At 43.5% G+C, this 14,330-nt stretch overlaps 1 protein-coding gene across 2 annotated transcripts in view; it reads right to left on the bottom strand.

Annotated features, from left to right (window-relative positions):
* The window catches only part of LOC144733875 (receptor-type tyrosine-protein phosphatase beta-like), a 122,958-nt gene that overhangs the window by 23,935 nt on the left and 84,693 nt on the right, over positions 1-14,330 (bottom strand). The window contains exons 9-15 of one of the 2 annotated variants that reach the window (XM_078615882.1): positions 12,583-12,843; positions 11,332-11,592; positions 8,495-8,755; positions 7,573-7,917; positions 6,134-6,283; positions 1,496-1,703; positions 929-1,050 (exon numbers count right to left, since the gene is read on the bottom strand). In XM_078615882.1, the coding sequence (XP_078472008.1) occupies positions 929-1,050; positions 1,496-1,703; positions 6,134-6,283; positions 7,573-7,917; positions 8,495-8,755; positions 11,332-11,592; positions 12,583-12,843 (1,608 nt within the window). Of the gene's footprint in view, positions 1-928; positions 1,051-1,495; positions 1,704-6,133; positions 6,284-7,572; positions 7,918-8,494; positions 8,756-11,331; positions 11,593-12,582; positions 12,856-14,330 lie in introns of both variants that reach the window. The other variant, XM_078615881.1, reaches the window with a different exon arrangement.

Below are 14,330 nucleotides of genomic sequence, written 5' to 3'. Positions count from 1 at the left end.
CATACACCGACCAGCACCAGCTGGGAACCAAGACATCCAGCAGCGGACAAGCAACATTGCTGCTGCCTCAAAGAGAATGAGCAAGAGTGAGGAACGGCGGCCCAGCGGACGAGCTGTGCGCGCCATCTGACGATGGAATCATTGCGCACCGCCGACGGCAAGCGTCGTGCCGACTCGTCATCCAGCTGCGGAGAGAGCCAGCAGCTAACAGCAAACCCGCCCGGGCGAGAGAGCGAGAGAGAGTAAGCAGCTGTTTGTATGTCCCTCCCCCACCCTCACAAGCTCGCAACGCAGCGCCCGACGCCTGCTTAATACAAACAATATATCAAGGAGACAATCACACATTGTCCCAAGACATTTAGTTAATTATGTAACCTTGTCGATGAATCTATTGATGTATACTTTTGCCTTCGGAATATACTGATAATCCTTGTATTGCCTTTCGTTTGAATATCGTCGCATGCATGTTAAGGACTTTTCCCTATAGTCATATATGCTCACGTTACTCGGTAGAATTAATCAATTGTTCGGTTGCCCAGTTCAACAACGTGATCATTGATGGTTGAATGTATGGACCAATGATGGGGACTTCCCTGGTGGTATGGTGGATAATTACAAGCATGAGAGTTCGCATATTAGAGTGTTATGTTTTTGTTTAGAATTAAAATTGCTTAACACAGAAGTCTGAGTGGTTTATTCCTGAGTTCATGCATAATAATCTTATGTATAAGAACTGTATCCTGCGTTGAGATTTGAATTCGGAGACCTGACATAAACACACTAAGACATAATCAGTAAATGTTAAAGCGAGAATAATTGTATTATCCCGACTGATACGACCCTAGACAACGAAGCTACGCCTAATTATCATAACTCCCCACATTAGCATAATCACGTACATTCGCATAACTTCATGGAGAATACTTACTCCCGATGCCACTCTCTAATGTCCAGAGTGGTAGAGAGAAGCGTGTGTCCGTGTAGATGGCTACACCTCCAGCGCGGATGGAGCGTGCGTTTGGGAGGTACGTGTAGACGCGGAAACTGATCCTGAATGGTGACAATGGGCAAGGTGGAAGAACAACACGAGATTGGGGACAAGAGTTTAGACAACTGATGAGTGGGGAAATATGCATCCATCGGCGCTGTATGCAAGGGGTGATTGAGGGTTCAATAATCCCACATATGCCTGTTATAAGTCTTGTCATTGCATCTTGACAACATGGCACTTGTGCCAGGCTTGGTACATTTTTTAGCAGCAGAGCAGAAGAGCAGCGTGGCAGATTATTTAATCGGCAGCTGTCAGATTGAATAAAACTGCACCGGTTTAACCTCTTGAATTTACAAACGTGTTTTACATAGGTCTGGTCAAGGCTCCTGCTCTTGCGACCACGTGGTGTCACCCTCCTTACAGGAACATCGTGTAAACATTTCAGCGGGGTTTTAATTCGTTTAAATAAACTCACAGAAAAACTCACGCGGGCGGGGGACATACCTGTAGGCAGTGTTTTGCTTCAAGGGGCCATCGGAGAAGTTGCCACTCGTTCTGCCGGAACCAATTTGGACACTGACGACAGAGTTGGGGTTGGAGCACTCGGAGGGGTAGACACGATCGTCCACCTGGTACACGTTCGTGCTGCCATTCGCATATTCTGAGTACGTGCTCAGAGGCCACCTCTTCTCTGGACTCTCGCTGCTGGTGCCTGTGTGATCAGACAGAGTAATACCATCCATCGGTGTATTCCTTATTTACATACATTCATAAAAAGTTGCACGTAAAGTTTCCAAAATGAATCCTAAATTGCACTTGAAAATTTGCACTTCAGCTTCATAATGTGGATATACTACGGTTTTAATAACTGTAATAAATTCAACTCGAAGATGGAGAATGACTCATAGAGGTGCAAGATGTAAATGCAGCAGCAGCAAGGAAGTGAGCTAGCATCAAATTCAGACCCAGACTCCCCCCTTCTACCACCGCAGGTTATCTCTAGTCCTCTGTATATTAAGGTATTATCGGTCAATTAATGAGTGTTTACATCCAGGAGGAAACCAGAGTACCCAGATCAAATGTACGTAGGGCAAGACCATTCCATACAGATGCCTTCTCCTGGCCAGCGAGGGTACGGGACCACGACGTCAATGGGTAGGGCGTTTCACCACACGGAGTGATTCAGCAACCCTCGCCTCCACGATTGTGGATTACAGACATGCATAGCTACAAAAGCCTGGATAAAAAAAATGGTATTTGTGGAAGATGCAGTTAATGCCGCTACTTCTCGTATACTTGGCAAGCACTAAAATTTCTCATCTCATTCCCCCTTGCAAGAAAGTTAACTATCATTCTAGATTTGAAGTTTTCGTGACTGCAAGAATCCATAATCTTTGGTTATTTCGGTAAAATCACGTAGGTGAAAAAATAAAAATAAAAATTAATTAAACTACGACTTTTCGAGAGCAACACAAGCGTCCGTCATCAGGTGGAACAACGACAGCAAGAAAACAATTGCTAAAGTGGTTAAGAGAGCTGCTGCAAAACAAGAAGTTACATATAAGAGAAGGGGGAGCCAGGGAGGCAGAAGGGGGGGGCGGGAGGAATGGTGAGACTGCTAGAGTACGGGGGAAGGGAGAACAAAGGGGGGGACGAGAGGGAAAACGGCAACTGCAGGAGAAGAGGTGGTGTTGTATGTGTTGGATTATGAAATTTTGATAAAAATAAAAAAAATAATAATTTTCAGAAAATGCGCAAATCGCATCAATTATGTTAATGTGTGTATTAACATGCATAAATTATGATAATGTATGTAATTATATGCATAAATTATGATAATCACGGAGATAATCGTAGTAATTTATGCGGATGCTTGCGATTATGTTAATGTGAGCAGTTATGATAATTAGGCTTAGTTTCGTTTATCCAGAGTTGTATCAATCAGGGTAACACGATTATCATTGATTAAACATTTACCGATTATCTTAGTGTGTTTATGTTATTTTAGGTCTCCAGTTTCAGATCTCATCACAGGATACAGTTCTCAAGAATAAGACAGTTTTGCATGGACTTGGAAGAAACACTCGAGACTTGGTGTTAAGCAATTTTAATTCTAAACAAACACATGACACTCTCTTATGCAAAAGCAAGTATACGTCAATAAATTAATGGGTAAGATTATGCAATTAACGAAATTGAATGACTAAAACATTCCTTATTCATGTAACTCGACGGCAGCAACTGCTTTGCACGATCAGTTGGTAGTGAACGCACCACCTCGAAATGGCAACCCTTTTTGAAACGCAAAGATAATTTTTTTGAAAGTCTTATTCGTGTGCGTGCGGTGTGTGCGTTGTCCCCTTGTAAAATTAATTAATTCTTAGAGCCGGGAGTTGTGTCGTTAGCTTGTGTGGTGTGGGAGAATACAAACAGCGGCCAGAGGTTTTCTCTGGGTTGGGCGTGGCCGCAGCGAGTCGTGCTGCTCCCTCGCTCGGGCGTGTCTCTGCTTGTGCGCTCTCTCTCTCTCCACTGCTCGAATGAGTTTGCACGACGCTCGCCGACGTGGTGCGCGATGATTCCGTCGCCGGATAGCGCGCAGCTCCTCCACGAGTCGGCACGACGCTCGGTGACGTCCGAGTCGTGCTGCTCTTGCGCTCTCTCTCCCTCTACCGCTAGATGACGAGTTGGCACGACGCTCGGTGACGCCCGGGTCGTGCTGTTCTTGTCGCTCTCTCCTTGATCGCTGCCAACTTCACACGGACACTCGCCCTTGTTTCAGGCTGTGTTGGCTTGTGGCTCTGGACGACGCAGCTGTGCTCACTGGGTGGTGGTCGGTCTGAGTATCAAACACACTGCGCATTCGATGGCGCTTTCTCTCTCTTGGTGGCAGCCCCCGGCTTCTCCACTGCTCGATTGATTGTTTAGTCGGCACGATGCTCGCCGTCGCTCTGGACGTCTGGTCTGTTCTCACTGGGTCGTTGGTCGGTGTGCGCCTCAAACACACTGCGCATTCGATGGCGCTGTCCTCTTCCTCACAGCCGTTTGACCAGGCTTTCTCCACTGCTTCGCGCTCTCTGCTTTGCTCGCTTGATCGACGCTCGGCGATTTCCGCCCTTTTACAGGTTGATTGCTTGTCGTCACTCGTCACTCTCTCTTCTCCGTGCTTCCCTTGTTCGTGCAGCTGCCAGCTTCACTCGCACGTAACTTCGTTCTGCGAGAAGCGAAACCTGCTATTGGCATCGGTGTTTCGTTTCCTCACGACGCTCCGCCAGCCGGAGCACGGCTGAAACCCAGCCCCGACCCAGGTTGAACTCAGACTTCTGCGACTCGAACGGCCCCTCCTCGTTCCATCACTTCTCGAGGCACGATCTGCCCCAGCTCTCTTGCGAGCCCCGTCGCAACGCCGCGTCGCACGCCGAGTTGCAAGACTGAGCACGCCTCGGACAGACTGCTCTCAGGCTTCCACTTTAACGATGTCTCGTCGTCCCATCTCTTCTCGAGGCACGACTGCCACAGCTCCCTTGCGAGCCCCGTCGCAACGCTGAGCGCGACTCGGACAGACTGCCCTCAGGCTGTCACCTTAACGATGTCTCGTCGTCCCATCTCTCCTCGAGGCACGACTGCCACAGCTCTCTTGCGAGCCCCGTCGCAACGCCGCGTCGCAAGCCGAGTTGCGAGACTGAGCGCGACTCGGACAGACTGCCTGTTCGCTATGTGCTTGTGCTTAACTCAAAACGTGACTCCCCTCTTTGCGCATTCTTTGCGAGAGAAAACAACCAGAAAAAAACAGATGTTCTCGAATGTCAGCACAAACTCCCCCCCTTGTGACCTTTCTGCTCCCTTCTTGCTTGCCCCGCGTGGGTCATTCTGAGGTCAGACCCCGCTGGAAGACAAAGGTGGTCGAGGAGATGTATGCGATCCTTATGTGGTCCTGTGTGTTACATTTATTCTTGATATTTTTTTACGAGTTCCTTCGGTCTTAGTATCGTGGTAATCATTCGTCTATGTTTAATGAATATTCGTAATGATCCTCGTCACATCATTATTTTGAGGGTTTTGCCAAGTTTAGTTCCCCAGAGATTGGTGTTTTATTCTGAGTTATTTTTTTTAATGTCCTGAGTTTAAGTGTAACTATGTTTCCACTTAAGCTTTCTGGAATTCGTACTCTTTAGTTTTTAGGAAGGTCATGTAGGTAGGAAACATATAATTCTAAATAATATGTATGCGGTGAATATAAGGGAATTACTAATAATAATAAAAACCTATTGTTTGCTGGTTAATTCTCTTTGTTAAGTTTCTACTTTTCGGTACGGAAAACGTTTAAGGAAAACGCGAGTTGCAAAAATTGTTGTATCTATGCTCTGCACCCTATCTGTACATCTCCAGATGTCTTGGGAGGTTAGTCCATCCATTTTTTGTCCATCTGGATGTCTATGACCTCTCTGTGACCGAATTCTTATCGTCATAGATTCCTGGTGTGCTTGTGAGGAGAAGTGGGTTGTTTCCATTTTTTAAAAAAAAATATATATATAGATATAAAAATATATATATATATTTTTTTTTAGGAATTGTTCTTAATGAAAAAAAGGGTATAGACACAACAGTGGGGAGGAAGCAAGCAGGGTTTGGAAGCTGAAGAACAAGATGCGGAAAAAGAAGCAACAACATAACACAGTTATGGTTTTACCTGGGGAGTACGGAGGTAGGGAGATACAAAGGGGGGGGGGTGTTTTCCTGCTGTGGTTATCCCATCTGCCTCCCCCCCCCAATTCCGCTCCTGCAGTTGCCGTTATCCCTCCCGTCCCCCCCTTTGTTTCTCCCTTCACCGGTACTCAAGCAGCCTCACCATCCCCCCTTCTGCCTCCCCTTCCTGGCGCCCCCCTTCCTCTCTTATATATATAACCTCCTGTTTTGCAGCAGCTCTCTCGACAACATTAGCAATTGTTTTCTTGCTGTGGTTGTCCAATCTGATGACGGGCGCTTATGTTGCTCCCGAAACGTCGTAAATTAATACATGTTTTTTTATTTTCATTTTCTCACCTACGTGACTTACCGAATGACCCAAAGAGTAAGTTAACTATAATTTTAGTCGTGCATGAATGAAGTGACCGAGCCATATTCATGGCACGCCCATTGCGTTACCCTCGGACTGCTTGACGATGACCGTGTAGTACTTGAGGTCGCCGTTTGTGTTCTTGAACCAGCTGCAGTTGAAGGAGATGGTTAGGCTGCTCGGTGTCACCTGGTTCTGCACCGTTGTGATGACCACCGTGTTCGGAACGGGTGGAGGAGCTGTCCATATGAGCACGGGAGGTTTGGACATAAGCACAGTTACACAGACTGTAGTCACTGAGAGCAATTTGTTAATCCACTGCTGGATGAAGGAATGGGCATTGCTTGACCGTACTTCGACATGCTGCTCAGTGCGGGAGAGTGAAGGGGGGGGGGACCTCAGACCAGTGTCGGATATCACTCGCCACTGGTGTTCACTGTAGTCAGAAAATGAACTCTGGTCACCGGGTTCATAGTGCAGTGTTCTAAACAATCACTGCACCTCAAAAAACAAAATCCCTCATCATTTTTTAAAGCCTGTCCAGGGAAGGGCTCTTCATGAGCAGCTAACTAAGGTGAGGATGGGCGCACGAGAGGGTTTTACGAGGCCAGTTCCACAAGCGTCACCAGTGCTGACGTTTAATACTTCACCAGGCAGTCATATAAGGCTTAGTGGATCACGGGGAGGCCCAGAACTATAATTCTGTTAGCTATTGACAGGATCTCAAGTTGTTGGGTTTATACTTTTTGGATCTTTCGGTAAAGTCACGAAGGTAAAAAAAATATATTTTACCTATGTGACTTTATTGTGAAAATTCGGTCACAGTTCCTATGATCACTGTTACATTGCTTTTATGTCTTTATTTGGTGATTTTGAAAAGTTTTTTGGTGTGGCCATGTTTGTTTGTTGTACTACGGAGTTAGACTGATGACCTAAATCTAAGTTGTATTGTGGTTGTTGTTTAACTTGCATCACACTGGGATTTTTGCACACAGTGTTGGTGTCTGGTGCTTTTTCTATAATATGTGTACTGTTTTTTCCTGGATTTTCTGTTTGCACATTGTCACGTAGTCACTTTAAGATGTTTTCTTGTTCATGTTTTTGTTTTTTGATTGTTGCAGTTGCACCTAATTCAAGAGCCGAATGGCTCACAGGGCTATACCAAATAAATTAAGCTGAAACTGAATCCGAAAGAACCAAAGAGTATAGATCCCCGTAGTCACGAAAACTTCAAATCTAGATTGTTGGGTTTATATCATGATGACAACTTAGAAACTACAGTATTCACACAAATGTGGTGAGGTGTCATTTTAGAGATATGCACAGGTTAGAAAGTAAAAATGTGGTGATATAGCTCAGAGGGGCTGGAGAGAGGTGCCTGGACAGTGGACCCTTGCCATTAGGCCACCTGGCCAACTCTAAAGTACATTGCACCCATTTATAATGGTGACAGATGGATGCGTTCGTATATTGGCACAAGACACACAAATCACGGGCACTCAAATATCAATACAATCAACGAACCTACCGCCTACGTTGGTATTTGCGTTTCCTTGTACAGTTTCACTGTACAGATCTCCTGAGTGGGTGGTAATATTGACTTGATATTCAGTGTTCGGATTCAGACGTCCAAGCATGGCAAATGTTCTATTGGTATTTCCATATCCTTGTTGCTCTACAATCGGATCGCCCACAGGATATACGGTTATGAAAAAGGGCTCTTCATTTGAAATGCTCACAGTCTGCAATAGAGTATTGCCATTAATCACTTCCAGGTACAGCAAGCTCCACACGCCAATGGGGAGAGACCAACTGCAGGAAATATTCTCCGTGGAATACTTGAAGCAATAAAAGCCTCTGACAGTTGCTGGATCTGGGGAAAGAAGAATGTCCATGAAATGTTGACTGTCACAAACTTCACAGTCATAAAACAATCATAAACATTAACATCAGGAAATATATGGGTAGTTAATACCATGACAGAGCACTAAGTCATTACCGCATCATGCTATGTTTATACAGTTCAACACCTGTGGGAAATGACATCACAGTTTGTTGCACAGTGCATACCTGTAAACCCATATGGTTTACTCGTATTCTTGTACAGAGACATTGAGTTAAGGTCCAAACGGCGTACAGCCGTTTCAATACGGGCAACATTTATTTTTATATGTTTGTCTGTTTATCTTTCTCCCTTGTGATGGGATTTTGGAGCATGAACGTTGATATTTATAAGGGCACCGGGTGACCAATAAGATCTGAATTGGTCTGCAATAAGGTAGGCATAGATAAGGCGTTGACAGTGGGGCTTTTAAGCATAGTATTTCCCCTCGTTGAAACAGTTTCTAATGGTGCATCTTACCACTCACAGTCAGGTAATGGCATCGATTATGTCTAACATATCAGAAATGTAATAAAATCAATAATAGATGAGCTAATTATGTACTTACATGTTCTGTCTGATATTATGTCTGATGGTGTGGCATTTCTCCCGCTGTGAGATACTACAGATGCACTGTAATTGCTGCCAGGTACCAGATACGTCAATGTCGCTGGGCTAGATGATACATTGAGGGTGTGAGTTACGGAAGTATTAGTTGTTTCATTTAAGATGACAGTGAAGTAGTCCACATCCCAAGTATTGGTGGGCCATGAGATGGTCATGGTTGTCGTGGTCTTCGAAAGCACGGAGGCATTCACTTTAGGTGGCACTGTAAAACAGCAACAGAGAATGAGGAAAACACAACACTCTTGGGCTTTGGTTCTGTAATGTTTTCCAATGTGAGTTTGTACTCAAAAGTAAACGTAAAAGTAGTATGTCCCGAGGCCACAGTAAGATAATGGGGCAAAGAAATTGTGGCTTTGCCAGGGAGCTTTAAATTCCATTTACAGATTAATTTGCTTTATGCAGTAGATGCATTCGAAAAACGGGACACAAAGCAAAACCACAGAGCATAAGCCACAGTCACCCAACCTACAATTAACCACACAAGACAGATGCATGCCAAGTAGCGCAAACAGTACACACACAATGGTGTACCACTTCTGACCGCATAGCTGCATATAATTGAATTTAAACCACATGTGGCGAATTGTGGGTAGAAATAGGTCAGGCAAATTTACGCAAAATCGCACAAACAGAACCAAAAAGCGAGGCAAACCCATACTATGCACAAACGCAACTTCGATATAACCCTGAAGCTAGAGAGCACTAAGACGTATTTGTGTACGCTGAATGAATAGCTACTCTACTGCTAAATGTACATAATTACCATGTCATGCACAATTAAAAATAAACTCAATATATATAATAAGCAACAATTCTGGCAAAGGCCTTTCTTTAAAGCACATCAATAGAGAGGCCAGTTAGAGTTAATGAGGGCTAGAAACTTGGGAGAGAAGTGAGGAATAGACTCGGTTGGTACTAGGGGAGTAGTCAAAGGAAATGCTATCTTACCTGCAGATGAGGCACTTCGTTGCAAAAATTTTAAATACAGCCATATTTACTGTCATATTCCACAGTCCAGCCTGCTTGTCTTGACCTTCTATGCTGTCTAAATGGGCAAGTTCAATTGTGCCAAATGTGAAATAATAATTTGGGCTACGAATGGCAAAGAAACGGGTTCGTCATTATACAGTGAGGGAAAAAAGTATTGGATCCACCTGCTGATTGTGTACGTTTGCCCACTGACAAAGAAATTATCAGTCTATAATTTTAATGGTAGGTTTATTTGAACAGTGAGAGACAGACTAACAACAGCAAAATCCAGAAAAACGCATGTCAAAAATGTTATAAATTGATTTGCATTCTAATGAGGGAAATAAGTATTTGACCCCCTCTCAATCAGAAAAATTTCTGGCTCCCAGGTGTCTTTTATATAGGTAACGAGCTGAGATTAGGAGCACACTCTTAAAGGGAGTGCTCCTAATCTCAGCTTGTTATAAAAGACACCTGTTCACAGAAGAAATCAATCAATCAGATTCCAAACTCTCCACCATGGCCAAGATCAAAGAGCTCTCCAAGGATGTCAGGGACAAGATTGTAGACCTACACAAGGCTGGAATGGGCTACAAGACCATCGCCAAGCAGCTTGGTGAGAAGGTGACAACAGTTGGTGCGATTATTCGCAAATGGAAGAAACACAAAAGAACTGTCAATCTCCCTCGGCCTGGGGCTCCATGCAAGATCTCACCTCGTGGAGTTGCAATGATCATGAGAACGGTGAGGAATCAGCCCAGAACTATACGGGAGGATCTTGTCAATGATCTCAAGGCAGCTGGGACCATAGTTACCAATAAAAGAGTTGGTAACACACTACGCCGTGAAGGACTGGAATCCTGCAGCGCCCGCAAGGCCCCCCTGCTCAAGAAAGCATATATACATGCCCGTCTGAAGTTTGCCAATGAGCATCTGAATGATTCAGAGGACAACTGGGTGAAAGTGTTGTGGTCAGATGAGACCAAAATGGAGCTCTTTGGCATCAACTCAACTCGCCGTGTTTGGAGGAGGAATGATGCCTATGACCCCAAGAACACCATCCCCACCGTCAAACATGGAGGTGGAAACATTATGCTTTGGGGGTGTTTTTCTGCTAAGGGGACAAGGACAACTTCACCGCATCAAAGGGACGATGGACGGGGCCATGTACCATCAAATCTTGGGTGAGAACCTCCTTCCCTTAGCCAGGGCATTGACAATGGGTCGTGGATGGGTATTCCAGCATGACAATGACCCAAAACACACGGCCAAGGCAACAAAGGAGTGGCTTAAGAAGAAGCACATTGAGGTCCTGGAGTGGCCTAGCCAGTCTCCAGACCTTAAACCCATATAAAATCTGTGGAGGGAGCTGAAGGTTCGCGTTGCCAAACGTCAGCCTCGAAACCTTAATGACTTGGAGAAGATCTGCAAAGAGGAGTGGGACAAAATCCCTCCTGAGATGTGTGCAAACATGGTGGCCAACTACAAGAAACGTCTGACCTCTGTGATTGCCAACAAGGGTTTTGCCACCAAGTACTAAGTCATGTTTTGCAGAGGGGTCAAATACTTATTTCCCTCATTAAAATGCAAATCAATTTATAACATTTTTGACATGCGTTTTTCTGGATTTTTTTTATTCTGTCTCTCACTGTTCAAATAAACCTACCATTAAATGTATAGACTGATCATTTCTTTGTTAGTGGACAGACGTACAAAATCATCAGGGGATCAAATACTTTTGTCCCTCACTGTACCTTGTCAATTAAAGATGCAGTGCAATTATTGACAGTAGAGCATATAAGTACGTACAGGTTCTGTCCATGACGATATCTGATATTTGGGAGGAGGACCCGTTGTTAGCCGTCACAGACACGGAGTAGTTCCTTCCAGGAACCAGGTCCGTCAATGTGAGCATGTTCAAATGTGTATTTTTCATGGGAATCTGGCTTCCACTTATAGTCTCTCCCACGTAGAGCTCGTAGTAGTACGCGTTAGGGAGAGAAGTCATCCAAGAGAATGTAATGGACGTCATGGTCTTGTTGGTGATGGTTACAATGGTATAAAGTGGCACTGAAACGACATTTGGCATGGGCGATATTTAGTCAACAAAGTAAAGAAAATACAAAACTTACTGCACATTGAAAAAAAAAATCCTGAAAACATTCTGTTTTCTTTAATAATTCAATGATGTTGACAAATACATGAATACATTTGTTGTTGATGTAAGGGTTCATGGAAATTAATTATGACTATTGAACACCATATGCTTGGCTAGTTTTATATGTAGTTTTCACTTCTCAGTTACCAAAATTCATTACACATTGGGTTGATTATTTTTCTGATCATGGGTTGCAGATCAGTGATAATTTATAGGCCTTTGCAAATCCACTGGTCGACGAAAGTCTCATCATGCCTTCTTACTCAGGGATTACTTGACCAAACTTCATCACCATTACTAGTGTGAGCGAGTGAAGTGGGCCTAAGACTGATTCAGATGTAACTTGCTATTGATGTTGCCATTGGCTGGATTCGCACAGATCACCGGGTTCATAACACAGTTCATAAACTATTTCAGCACTGCTCCAGCAAAGTATTTACATCTAACATGACAATTTATAAATATGGCTATTACGTTCAGAAAGATATTGCAATATTGGGGGAATGTTTGGATGTTTTGTTGCTGGTCCTGTCCAACATCACTCCTTCTGACATGAGGCAACAATTCACCTTCCCGACTCGTAAGGTGCAAGACATACCGCATGTAGCTTTGATTAAAAATGTGTTCAATAAACAGTTACCGTTTTATCACAAGATACCCTGTTTGCAGAATTCATCAAATAAACCGAAATGTTACCTCCAGATTGCACAGATTGTGGTAACAAGCTGATAATACTTACCAGCCTGCTCATCTTGACCTATGCTGGCTAATGGATAAAGTTCAATTGTGCCAGATGTTAAATAATCAGTTGGGCTGCAAATGGCTATAATAAGTGTTGTCATTATTAGTGGTCAATTGAAGATGCAGTAGAATTATTGATAGGAGACCGTATAAGTACTTACAGGTTGTGTCCATGACGACATCTGATATTTGGGAGGAGGACAAATCGTAAGCCGTCACATACACGGAGTAGTTCCTTCCAGGAACCAGGTTAGTCAATGTGTACGCGGTAAAATATGAATAGGTACTGTAAATCTCTCTTCCACTTATAGTCTCTGTCATGTGGATCCAGTAGTAGTATGCGTTCACAAGAGAAGTTATCCAAGAGACTGTAATGGACGTCATAGTCTTGTTGGTGATGGTTACAATGGTGTAACTTGGCACTGAAACGGCATCTAGAATGGATGATATTGTAATAACAAGATGTCTTACTTTAACAAAACAATGCAAATGGAAACAAATTAGTGAAAATTGTGAAACATTCTGTAATCTTTCATAATACAATAACATATGTAAATTACCATTTGGTGTCGATTTAAGAGTGAACAAGAATTACCATTGAATGTTGAACACCACATGCTTGGGCAAGTTTTGTCTTAATAATTTTCAGTAACCAAATTTTATTACACATTGGGCTGATACTTCTTCTGACCATTGGTTGTGTAGCCAGTGTGAGGTCAGCTTTGATTAATCACACATATTATTGTGCACTATGCTAATTGATATGGTTAGCCAGATTCGTTTTTTTTTATCCTTTATATTAAGTTCACTTGCTTGCTTGCTTGTGCGCTTACGACCGTGCAAATCTTTCGGTCGTTTTTTAACCCACTTCCCGTGATCCAATCGAGCTGACATTTTGCACACAGACTCGTTGTGCGTGACAATTTATTTTCGTGAAATTTTTTTCCAAAATGTTACACTTTTTAGGAAAAAATTAATTATATTTAATTACCAATTGCTTAATGGTGGCAGGCAATCATCTGACCCATAGGTGGCAGCCATCTCAAGCCAGAGGACGAGAGGACTCTAGCCGCCACGCATATAAAAGATTTATAGTGAAAAACTTTGTTTTTACGGGTTAATTTTTTATAATTAAAGATAATCAAATGGTGATCAGAGATTGGACCCAGAGCCCTACGTGTACTGCAGGGTACGAGGCACGCCCCCAATTTACATTTTAGCTGATCCATTGCTGGCAAGCAGCATATTACATTAGCTCCATTTATAAATGATCCTTAAATCAGGTGGGAAGACAGACGAAACTAACATCAGCGTCCTCTCGCAAACAAACACGAGCATTCAGGCCATTATTCAAAATCAGCTTCGTTGGGCCGGCCATGTCGTCCATATGCCCAACTCCAGATTCCCGAAGGGAGTCTTCTGCTCTCTGCTTAAGTCGGGGTGTGCGTTCAAGAGGAGGGCAGAGAAAGCACTTCAAGGATGTCCTCAAAGGCCAACATCAATCGCTCCCTCTTGATTTGAAAGCTTTCGTGACTGCAGGAATCCATACTCTTTAGTTCTTTCGGTAAAGTCACGTAGGTATAAAATAAAATAAATCACGACGTTTCGATTGCAACACAAGCGGTCGTCCAGCAGTTGAACTGCTGAACTAGTTCTGCAGTTCCACTGCTTGATTATATATTTTCAATCCTTTATATTAAGTTCACTTGCTTGCTTGCGCGCTTACGACCGTGCAAATCTTTCGGTCGTTTTTTAACCCACTTCCCCAATCGAGCTGACATTTTGCACACAGACTCGTTGTGCGTGACAATTTATTTTCGTGAAATTTTTTTCCAAAATTTTACACTTTTTAGAAAAAAATAAATTATATTTAATTACCAATTGCTTAATGGTGGCAGGCAATCATCTG

This window comes from Lampetra planeri, chromosome 48 (assembly GCF_965212315.1).
Source record: "Lampetra planeri chromosome 48, kcLamPlan1.2.h2, whole genome shotgun sequence".
Taxonomy (NCBI): Eukaryota; Metazoa; Chordata; class Hyperoartia; order Petromyzontiformes; family Petromyzontidae; genus Lampetra; species Lampetra planeri.
The sequence above is the reverse complement of the archived record's forward strand: the minus strand, read 5'-3'. Positions and strand labels throughout refer to the sequence as shown.